Here is a 12340-nt window from a genome sequence, read left to right as displayed (position 1 = left end):
ATTTGAAGTTTTTTTGTTGAAGAATTGCAACTTTCATGTCTGTAATCGTGTGACCAGAGAGATTGAAGTGTTCTCCGACTGGTTTATGAATGTTATAATTCTTGACATCTGATTTATGTCCATTTATTCTTTTACGTAGAGACTGTCCAGTTTGACCAATGTACATGGCAGAGGGGCATTGCTGGCACATGATGGCATATATCACATTGGTGGATGTGCAGGTGAACGAGCCTCTGATAGTGTGGCTGATGTTATTAGGCCCTGTGATGGTGTCCCCTGAATAGATATGTGGGCACAGTTGGCAACGGGCTTTGTTGCAAGGATAGGTTCCTGGGTTAGTGGTTCTCTTGTGTGGTATGTGGTTGCTGGTGAGTATTTGCTTCAGGTTGCGGGGCTGTCTGTAGGCAAGGACTGGCCTGTCTCCCAGGATTTGTGAGAGTGTTGGGTCATCCTTCAGGATAGGTTGTAGATCCTTAATAATGTGTTGGAGGGTTTTAGTTGGGGGCTGAAGGTGACAGCTAGTGGCGTTCTGTTATTTTCTTTGTTATGCCTGTCCTGTAGTAGGTGACTTCTGGGAACTCTTCTGGCTCTATTAATCTGTTTCTTCACTTCCGCAGGTGGGTATTGTAGTTGTAAGAATGCTTGATAGAGATCTTGTAGGTGTTTGTCTCTGTCTGAGGGGTTGGAGCAAATGCGGTTGTATCGCAGAGCTTGGCTGTAGACGATGGATCGTGTGGTGTGGTCAGGGTGAAAGCTGGAGGCATGTAAGCAGGAATAACAGTCAGTAGGTTTCCGGTATAGGGTGGTGTTTATGTGACCATCGTTTATTAGCACTGTAGTGTCCAGGAAGTGGATCTCTTGTGTGGGCTGGACCAGGCTGAGGATGATGGTGGGATGGAAATTGTTGAAATCATGGTGGAATTCCTCAAGGGCTTCTTTTCCATGGGTCCAGATGATGAAGATGTCATCAATATAGCGCAAGTAGAGTAGGGACATTAGGGGACGAGAGCTGAGGAAGCGTTATTCTAAGTCAACCATAAAAATGTTGGCATACTGTGGGGCCATGCGGGTACCCATAGCAGTGCCGCTGATCTGAAGGTATACATTGTCCCCAAACTTTAGATAAGCTATTGCCAGCAGGAGAGTGGGGTGGGGGGAGGTATTTTTTCATGCTTTGTGTGTATAAAAGATCTTCTACGCTTTCCACAGTATGCATCCGATGAAGTGAGCTGTAGCTCACGAAAGCTTATGCTCAAATAAATTGGTTAGCCTCTAAGGTGCCACAAGTCCTCCTTTTCTTTTTGCGAATACAGACTAACACTGCTGTTACTCTGAAACCATTCAAATCCAGGGTCTCATTTCACTGCCTTTACTGTCCTACCCTCCAGTGCCGTTCAGGGGGATATATTTGAACAGTGACATTTGGGGTTTTCATTTGTATCCATTATTTTATTTGCTTTTTGTCTCTCTGTATTGAACACATTTCAACACAGTTAAGAGTCTTCCTTGAGACCATTCTCCTTATCTTTATCAAAACCTATGAAAGTGCAAATGCTGCTGTTCCCATTGTTTTTCAGGCTGTCGTATTTCATCAGACAAGAGGCTCTTTTGGGCATCCTATGCTGCATCTTTCCCCTTAGGGAAATTTATTCTTCCAGTTATGTAAGATGAATGGCTTAGAACAACATTTGGACATGCTAGAGCCACAACAATTCCTGGATGGATGGAGACATGCACCTTTGAACTGTAGCTAGAACACCTTTCACTTTATTATGCCTCTCTCTCTGTCCATTAGTAGCCTTAGCCATTTTTACATGCATGTATAATATTTCATATTGTGCTTTATAAACATTAGTCAGTCCCCAGGCAGTGAATGCTGCCCCTATTTTGCAAATGGAGGTATGTGACTGGCCAGAGGTCACTTGCTGACTCTGAGCATGGGGCTGTAATCCTGTGCTCAGTGCATTGGACTACGTGTGTGTAACATTCTGCTGAAGAAGTGACAAAACTACCTGTTGGAGGCGCATCCATGCCCTGTTCCCCTGCAGTAGCTGCAAACTCCATTCTTGGTGGCCTTTCTTCTGCAAACTTTTTTTTTTTAATTGTTAGGTTTCCCTTAAAGTTACCATATTTAGAAGATAATTGTTGAATGTCCAGGTTTTTTTGAATGAGAGAACTTTGTGCATTGATCATAGGACTAGAAGGGACCTTGAGAGGTCATCTAGTCTAGTCCCCTGCATACATGGCAGGACTAAGTATTATCTAGACCATCCCTGACAGGTGTTTGTATAACCTGCTCTTAAAAATCTCCAATGATGGAGATTCCACAATCTCCCAAGGCAATTTAGTCCAGTGCTTAAGCACCCTGACAGGAAGTTTTTCCTAATGTCCAACCTAAACTTCCCTTGCTGCAATTTAATTGCTGCTTCTTGTCCTATCCTCAAAGGTTAAGAAGAATAATTTTTCTCCCTCCTCCTTGTAACAACCTTTTATGTACTTCAAAACTGTTACCACATCCCCTCTTAATGTTCTTAGATTTTAAATTCACTGATACTATCTCCACCGCTGGCAGTTTTAAAATCTAGATTGGATGTTTTTCTTAAATATATAGTCTGGGAATTATTTGGGTGAAGTTCTGTGGCCTGTGTTATACAGGAGGTCAGACTAGACGATCACAATGGTCCCTTCTGGTCTTGGAATCTGTGAATCTATGAAAATAGCAATCTCTATTCTTTGTGGCATCTACAAACTTTTTTAATGTCAATTTTTTAAAGAGTTGTAAATTCTTTACATCAATTTGACACCTGATCACCTTGGGGATAATACTATATTTACATACCACAGCAGGACATTGGTGGATCGACATAAAGCACTGTATAAGTATGAAGTGGTGTTTATTTCAAAGGGTTGGCACTCACAGCATGTGCATTCCTCAGGGTTTATTAATGATGCTGTGGGTTGGAGTGGTAGTGATTGACTTCAGGAAGTATACTAACACCAATACACTACACATGGTTGCACTGTCATTTCAGCACTAGGTTTTTAATTTTGAGTTTGTAAAATGGCTGCCGCACCTGTTCTTTAGTGCAAAGCAGAATTCAGGAGACCCTGAATTGCGGTAGGAACCCCAAAACTCACTTGAAACTAGGTACAACCTGGCAATCTGTGTCAAATCCAACAATTTATGATGATCCCTCCCATCCCAGAGTCCAGCTCTACCTTTTTAGTTGTCTGTGTTGTGTGCAAAGGGGTGGGGTGTTTGGAGTGTAGTTAAAGGGATGGAATGCATGTGTGTATATTTACCTTAGAATTGCTATGGGGGGGCTTGTTAGAGGTTTTAGGTCCTAAATAAATCCACTTTTTTTTAGGAGAGGAACAGGTCTAGTTTTACAGGGCATGCACTCATTAAATATTGGTGTGCAAATTATCTATAGATACTTGTACTGTGTTTTTAAAGGATGGATCCAATCATTGCTGAGATAAACATTTCAATTTGAACTGCATACTATCCCACTGCACTTGGGTCACACAACCTACCTGTGTTAGTTGTTTTACTTCAGCTTTCTCCTACAGTCTGAATCTTCCCGTCAGAACACAACACAATTCCCCACTTCATCCCCTGACTTTGGTACTTTACTGTGAATCTTATGCGTGGTTTTTTGTTTTTTGTTGTTTTTTTTTTAAATAAAGTGGTGACAGTTCTGTAATAAACCAAAGTGAGGGTTGGAAGGAGGAGGTTTCCTCTGTCTGTCCTCTCTCCTTGGGAACCATTTGGTATTTGTATGTTTGCTGATGGCTGGAAATGTAACAGCGAGTTTATTCTTGGGTGGTCTCGTCCCTGGAGAATCACTACAGCTATATTGCCATTTGAGATATGTAAATAAATTTTTTTCCCTGCTTCTACCTGTCTTATGTGGTGTTTAATTTGTGGCAAGACCTGGCACTAAGATCACACTCTTTGGTGAGCACCAGCTATGTACTTGCTCCTGTGTGTGCAGAAGGAGACAGTCCCTGCCTCTGGGATCTTGCAATCTACGGCCCCTGTCCTTCAAACTTCTCTACATGGGCACTTTTTATTTTTAATTTTTCACTGGGGATTTAAGGATCTTAGCTTGGCAGTTTGGAGATGGTAACACCTGGATCAGTGCAGAGATGTATTCATGCTTTTGGCAGGATGAGTTTACAGGGGCTACTTTGGGAAGGTAATGTCAGCAAACGAAGAACTTGCTTTTTGGGTAACTCCTTCCTCTGCCTCTGTAATAGTAATACATCCTTCTGCTGCTGGGGTTATTGTGTCTCTGGTTGCTTAATTATTTTTCCCCAATGACCGAGTGAGCAAGAGCAGTGCATGGTTATGGATTTTTTTTTAAATGAGGGTAGTAATATGAGGAGGCATCTTGAGTTTAAAAAGCCTGTACAAAAGAATCTGGTTACAAATTTTTTACTTTTCCATTTGTTTGTGAATGCCCATTTCCTTACAGGAACAAACACTCACCCAAACGCTTTCTTCACCTATCCCCTTCAGCAAGGCTGTCTGTGTTCAATCAGTTCTCATTGGTGTGGTCATTAAATTCCAAGCCTAGATAGTACAAGTTCTGGGTTACATTTTTGCCTTATTTAAAACCTGTCCCCCAATTCCTACCATGTTACCTTCTATTCCATTTAATGTATAAAACATGCCCTGGGTCTAGGGCTCTTCTCTGGCCAGCAGGCATTACCACAGGGCATTTCGTCAGAGGTTCTGATTTTTTTTTTTTTCCAGAGGTGCTTAGCATCCACATTCTCCATTGACATCAATGGGAATTGCTGGTGCTCAGAACTTCTGAAATTCACCTAGGTGACTTAATTTCAGGAGCAACAGCCTGATATTTCAATATACATCTGCTCCCTTCCTGGTGCTTAGCACTCTCTTACTCACCAAGATTGCTTAAAATAGTGTCTTTTGTTTGTTCAGTCGAACCAGATTTGTACAAGTCCTTGCTGTTTGTGGAATACCGTGGTTCAGCTTCCCTCCCCTGTGAATTCCATGTGTACAATCAAGCTGCATGAAAACCAAATATTTACTAATTTAGCTTGCTGCTTGTATTCTACTTAGTTCATTGTTCCTTTTGGCTATGATGTTTCTCAGAGCTGGGTCTTTGGGCCCCATGAGGTCTTCTCAGATTTGGGAGAACTGGAGATATACAGGAGATTCCAGTTACAGACAAAGTTTCTAGCCCGTTTTCCTTTGCACATGTAATGATATAAATTGAAAGGAAACTTCACTTTCATTTCTGCAGCTAGGAGCTGGAGGGAAAGCTTCAGTTCACTAGCCTGATTCACGAGGACAGTGAGTCAGTATTTAACAGAAGGTTTGGCAAAAGCGGGAGATGTGACTTGTGTCTGTGGTGCTCTGTCCAAAGTTTCACTGGGAACTGAGTACATTGTGTAGGAGCAAAGAAAACAAAGAGAGAACAATTTAATGCCATTTGTATCACTCTGGGCTATTTGTTGAAGAACATGCCTGAAATTGTTCTTAATGTACATTGAAACCTGTAGTGGGCCTGAGTTAAACTTTTGATGAACAGTGAAAAATAAGCATAGGAATTGCAAAGGTCCCTGTTGCAGTATCTGATTCATCCTGGAGCATGAGGTGCTTGGGTTTATTTTTATCAGAATATTCAAAGTGTCTAATATTTAAAAGCAATCTCCTGTGTACAATGGCCTTTCAACAGGCGGGTCAAGGAGGAGAGCTCTGTGAAGCTGGGCTGTGCCAGGAGGACAAACAACTATACAACTACATTGACTTCTTAGTGTAGACTCCCAGCCTTAGGACAAAGAGTCAGGTAACCTCTGGCTGGGCCTTAGAGCACTTCAAGGGCCTCATCTTCAGAAATAACCCAAAGTACTTTTGTAGCGGCCTGGAGCAGACTAAGAAATGTACAGTAGGAAAAATGCTCGGTAGCATCATTTCCCTACCCCAGCCAATGCCAGGATCCTTCGCACTTTCCCTCTCTATGTCCCTCTCAGTCCTTTCCCCTTGCTGCTTTCTCTGGTCTTGCCTATGCTAGATTATCTGGGGAAGTGTCCCAGGACTTCCTTACTGTCTGTGGGAGAGTTAGTGAAGAGAGGACGCTGGTGGTGTTACCATGGTGTCATCTCGCCCTGTTCAGAGCAGGTCTAGACGACATGATGGTAAAAAAGGCAGAGCTCTGACCATTCAAGTGCTCCCACCAGTGCTGGTGAGACTTCCCCTGCAAAAGATTAGTGTAGACGCACAGCCTTTGTTTCCTTCACATGTGCTCTCAGCTTCCCACCTTCAGTATGGCTGCCCTATGCTTGGAACAAGCTCCTACTTCTCCAGCAAGTGCCCCTTCTTTTACATCCCGCTCTACTCTGTTGTTTGCAGAGTTGTCATAGCTGTGTTGATCCCAGGTGGGTGAGGTAATATCTTTTATTGGACCAATTTCTGTTGAAGAGCCAACTTGCGAGTTTACACAGAGCGGAAGAGGAGTTCTGTGTTTCTTTCTCCAGAAGAAGTTGGTCCAATAGAAGATATCTCACCCACCTTATTGATCTGTAGATAATCTTGGATTAAGAAAGCTCCTTAGGGCTGGGAGTGTGATTCACTACATTTGTAATTATTTATGGCCCCAGGAACACACAGGGGTAGATTTTCAGGTGCTTAAGTACTCACAATTGGGACCAGATTTTCAAAAGATTTTAGTACCCAGAAGCTCCCACTCATACACTTCAGGCCTGATTTTCAACATAGCTCAGTATCCAATGTGAAAATTTGACCCCTGACTTTGGTGCCTAAATGGGAGATGAGGTCTTCTGAAACTCTGGTTTTTCAGGTCCTGTATAAATACTGATGGGCTATATCTGAAAACCCCCCACATATAATGATGTACATTCCCTATCTAACCCTGGCAAATATACTGGGACTTTGTTCTTATGAATCATAATCTGGCTGGTGTATGTGTATCCTGTAATGGATGGACTCCAAATTTCTCAGCTGTGTGTCATAGGCCTGATACTGCCAAAAGGTAAAGAAGATTCCCCATGGTGCAAGCAAGAGTGGTTGTACTTTTGGAGCAGGTGGTCCAGATTTTATATACTCTGCCACTGTACAGTTGCAAGTTGGAGTGACAATCACAAAGCCTTAGGTACCAGTATAGATAAACAGACATTTAAAAAAATAACTATGAAATGAATCTTAAAAAAAGAAAAAATCTATTATCAAAACTGAATAAGAGTCTTCTAAAGTTTTATTTTGAAGAGTGCTTCCCAGTGATACTTCTAGGTTAATCTTAGTCAGAGTCCTACAAAATGTATTTGTTACCCATATGCTATTTAACTAAAGCTGGTTGTCACCACAAGGGACTGGGGAAAACGCAGGTTTTTTGAGGCTTCTGTTCCATAGATTGTGGGCTGTTCCATGACTTGTGGATTCCACTGCTGCTGCTTTCAGGAACGCTACCTGGATAAGCACTGCTACGACGCACCTTGAAGTGCTCCCCCCCCTCACTGACTTTGTAACCTGGATGAATTGTTAGTGGGGCAGAAAATTGCGATGAAAATACATTTATTTTACAGATGGCTTCCTCATGCTCTGAGTCGGACAGTGTTGTGATGGCAGAATGAGGGCAAGATTATTCAGTGGTCAGGGTACTAGCCTGGGAGAGCTTGATTCAGCTCTCTTCTCTATCAGAGACTTTCTGTGTGCCATTGTGCAAGTGCCTTAGTGTCTCTGCCTCAGTTCTGTACAATGGGGATAATAGCACTTCCTTATCTCCCAAGGGTGTTGGTGAGGGGGGATAAATACATTAAAGATGTGAGCTGCTCAGATACTGTGGTAATAAGGGCCAAACAAGCACCTTTAAGGATAGGTAAAACTATCACTGGAACTAGTTTGAAAACATCATGCTTAGAAGAAACAGAATGCATAGCTCGTAATCCTGCTGCAGCCATAGGTGCACTGTGATCAGGATGATGGGATGAATAGTAACCAAGTTATACTAATAATTAGCTAGGGCATTTATAGATCCACAAAACATGGGTCATGCTTCAAGTCCACCACAATATACTCTCCTTTACTCCATAATATTTTTTTGGATTTACACTGATTGTTTAAGGCAAGAAGGGATGAGAATTGTTATGATCTGTAGACACAAGTGTATTCCCCAGGGGAATGACAAAACAAAGAAACGAATATATCTGTATTTCTAATCCATCTCACTTGTTGACTAGATGCCTTCTGATTTCAAGGTTCTCCTCAAAGAACACCTTTTGGATGCTGTTTTGCCTACATGCTCCTTTATCACTGATTTTTTCCAAAGGATTTAGATTTTTTTTTTAAATGAAACTTGACTCAGAATTGAATTAAGGGAAAATCCTTTTACTCCAGATCCTACTCCATGCCACGTTTTAGAAAATGTGTTATGTCTGCTTACATACTCATTCTTTCCTGATTCTGTATAATTCTAACTATAACCCAATACCATACACAGTTGCATACAATTATCACACATCAGTGCCCTGGCTTGATGGACATACCCTCCATGACCTATGACTGGCCGTGAATGACAAATCAAAAGTCAGCATTTCGCAAATCAGCTGGGCTTCCTGCTGATCTGCAGCAAGAGGAGGAAGAGGAGAATGAAAGAATCTGAAAATAAAGGTAAGAAAAGAACATAAAGGGAATTGCGTACAATAGATGAAAAATGAGATGTTGCATAATTAAATAAGTGGGACCGTTTACAATATATTCTCCTGAGTAACCATTTTAAAAATGCATCCTGCATCTTTGATGCAAAGATCCTAGTAAAAAAAAAATGCAGTTATATAATATGCTGAGGGAAAGATTTTGCATCGACATCTGCTTCTGATTTCAATATATCACATATTACCATTTGATGGCAAGTTAAGATGCTGAATTTAGCAAGTGCATAGCTGAATATTTAGCATTTGAATAACTGAAAAAACATCCCCTTTTTCACATACCTAGCTAATTATATATAGACCATTAGAGCTTTGTTTGACTACCTAAATGTATATTTAATATTATGTCATCATCTGAGCATATTACCTTCAATAGAGAAAAATAATGTGATGTTTCCAGGTTAAAATAATAACTGCATGGTGTGATTAGCCGCCGAGTGCATCTCGGCTTCTGAGGGAAAGATTAACCAGGTATATGTTTAAGAATAAAATATTTAATATAAAGAAATACAGGCATATATATTTTCAGGACATATGGTCGAACTGACCTTAATAGCTAGAAAATTTTGAAAATTATATTTCAGTTCAGAAAAGACTTTATCACTTTCAGTTAAATGTAGTTTGCTTTGACCTTATTAAGACAGATGCAAACAAAACTGCTCTGAGAGGTGAAGGCAGAAACAAATAATCACAGAATGTCAGGTATGTTTCTGAGGCTGTGAATTAAATACCATTTCGAAGGTACATATTTCGTACTGTAGTGTTTCTACGTTCCTCAGGCTTTAAAACATGAAATGTTTTACTTCCTGATATATTCTTGCCCTATATTGCTGTCCATATTTTGGATACTGTGGGAATGAAAAAGGCCTGCAGCACTAGAAAATTGAACCCTGTATTCAGATATTGAATTTGGATTAGGGCCTCCATCTTCTAACATCCTCTAAACAGAGGGTTTTCTCTGAGTCACAGCATCATTCAAGGGGAAAAAAAATCAAGTAATTTAGATGGTACACACAGCATTAAGACAACACAGGCTGTGCTATATTTAGTCAGCTGTGACAGACCCTGCTTGTTTGTAGCCCCAGAAATGTTAACAGCTGATACATGCAGTATTTTTGAGCTCTGTCTTTTAAGAAGGAATCAAATTTTGCCCTTTAGTACTGTTTTTTACTGCATGTCGTTGGTAGTGTAAGCTCAAACATTCAATTGCTGACTGAACGAATTTGTTTCACGTATGGCTTTACCCTGGTGCAGATTAATCCTGGATGTAGCCATATAGCATAGGCCCCAAACCTGTTCTGTTTCCTGCTGTATGTTTTTATTCCCACCCCCACTCCAATCTCTTTGACAGAGTGGTGTATTTTTTTTATAAAAATTTTCTAAAACTGCTTCTACTTGGATGAGCAACATAACAGGAAACGGTTGTTAAAGTCCGTATACTTTGATGGTGGAGAGAGTGTAGCTTTGAAATGCCCTGTAAAGGGGATTTTTGGATCAACATTAAACAAACCAATCCTACACTTTCAGAGGATATAAATAAATGACAGTGCTTTCAATCTAATATCTAATACACACTCAGGATTCTGTATAGGTCACTGTAGGTCTGTTTACATTTCAATTATCAGTGTTAGAGCCTGTGTACTGTAGATAAGGACATAATATCAACATGACTAATGAATAGAGAATCTGGAAAGTGATTACTGATCTTGAGCCAATATGCTTTGGAAGCATTCAGAAATGTATTAACTGATACTAAGGTATTGTGAGAGTCTATTCTTCGTTGTGTGTCACACACCTGTTAACGCTAAGGCACAGAGAGGAGAATAAACCTCTATAAACATGCACAATATATTCTATAAACCACAATTGTAACACTACCAGATAAATAGGGTGCCATAATTTCCATTCGCTTTAAAAATCAGATGTAATGAGATACTGATACACCTTGGTATTGATGCATAAGCAGCTGTGTAAAGCCACTTACATGAAAATACCCATAAATATTACTTTATAAACTCTAATTATTTATATTACAATAGCATGTTAAGGCCTCAGCAGACACTGGAGCCTCATTGTGCTAGGCTCTGTACATACTCATAGTGAGACATAGTCCCTGTCCTGAAGAGCTTGCAAACCTCATAGACAAAAAAATACAAAGGGTGGGAGAGGAGATGCACTTCCTGTGTTGTATTTGGGGCACAGATACACAGAGATTAAGGGAGTTGCATAAGGTCATACAGGAAGGCTGTGGCAAAGTTAGGAATTAGACCCAGATCTCCTGAAACTGGTTTTCAATTAGAAATTGAGGTTTTGGTTAAAATAATGTCTGCAATCCATGGGATTTTTTTTCAATCAAAAAAACAGAATGCCCAGAAATCAAAAAAACTTTTGGCTGAATGTTTTTTTTATTATTATTATTTGAATTTCTGCCAAAAATGTTTTTCTGTGGAAAATTTAGATAATTTTTTTTCTGTTTTAGAAACATTTTGCACAATACATTTTTTTTCCAGACAGCCCTATTCCTGAGTCCCAATCCAATGGCGTAAGCAGACCATCCTGCCCCATAAGGAACCCTGGAGGTGTGCCAATAATATAGGTAGAAATTATTTTTTAAAATAGAAATTTCATTAACTTTAATTCAGAATGTCCACAGTTACCATTCTTGGAGCTGTGGGAACCTTAAAAATATGTCCCCTACAGTAGGCACCATTAACAACTCATTCACCACTCCACACTGAGTACCACAACATTTTTTCATTTAAATTACTGCAGGGCCTGAGGAGGTGAATGTTAAGATTTTAATGGCAGAGTATTACCCCACTTCTGGGTAAAGTTCATCTGACTCTAGCAACAACAAGCTGCAACAGAGGGAATTCCCTAAGTGATCTTACCCTCTAACTCTAGTCCAGGAGAGTTGTGCTTTGACTCTTGGCCTCCCTGTTAATATGTGTATGTGGCTGTGATTCCTTGAACATGTGCTGGAGATTTAGCAACATCCTGGAGATGAAGGGACACAGAGGTGGGAGGGAACTGTTTGAGGCCAAATATGTTTGTTTAAATGGAAGGTCTGAAAACCTACAGCTGGTCCCTGTTTTGCTATTAGCTAAGACAGGGTCACATGACCTTATCAGAAAAGAGACCCCTCAGATGATGGTAACTAATGTTGCTGAAATTTTAAGGCAAGGTCACTTTTAAAGCATATAATAAATCAGGTAATTTGGTATATAGGGCAGGAGACCATCTTTTTTACACCCTAATCCCATGGGTTTTCTTGTAGTAGAAAAATTAAGCATGTGCATAAATATTTGCATGATTGAGGCCTTAGATTGCAAACTCTATGTTCATGATCATTTAAAGACTGTCTCAGCTAGAGTTGTGCAAACTAGACCCCTCAAAGTTAACTTTCAGGATTGATCTGAGTGATTGTAAATTAAATGTTTCTTATCCCAACTGGTAGCAAAGAACCTGAAGTGTGTTTATCTGGAGAACTGGATTTTCTGAGAGATTCAAGCCTTTTCCTCAGCCCTGTTCTTCACCACTATTAGTCACACTTTCAGGGAGAGGCAAAGTCAAATCCTGTGGCTCAACAAAATTTTTGCTGATTCACTTAACCAGGTGCAGAAGGCAGATGTGACTT

The 12340-nt window shown here is 40.4% G+C and overlaps 1 protein-coding gene across 1 annotated transcript in view; it reads left to right on the top strand.

Annotated features, from left to right (window-relative positions):
• Positions 1-8518: 8518 nt before the first annotated feature.
• Positions 8519-12340, top strand: part of DNAJC6 (DnaJ heat shock protein family (Hsp40) member C6) — a 90675-nt gene continuing 86853 nt past the window's right edge. Inside the window, exon 1 of the mRNA XM_084636719.1 lies at positions 8519-8662. Within this exon, the coding sequence (XP_084492845.1) occupies positions 8641-8662 (22 nt within the window). The 5' untranslated portion in view covers positions 8519-8640. The remainder of the gene's footprint in view (positions 8663-12340) is intronic.

Source organism: Lepidochelys olivacea, assembly GCF_965140295.1.
Source record: "Lepidochelys olivacea isolate rLepOli2 genome assembly, chromosome: 8".
Classification (NCBI taxonomy): Eukaryota; Metazoa; Chordata; order Testudines; family Cheloniidae; genus Lepidochelys; species Lepidochelys olivacea.
The sequence above is the reverse complement of the archived record's forward strand: the minus strand, read 5'-3'. Positions and strand labels throughout refer to the sequence as shown.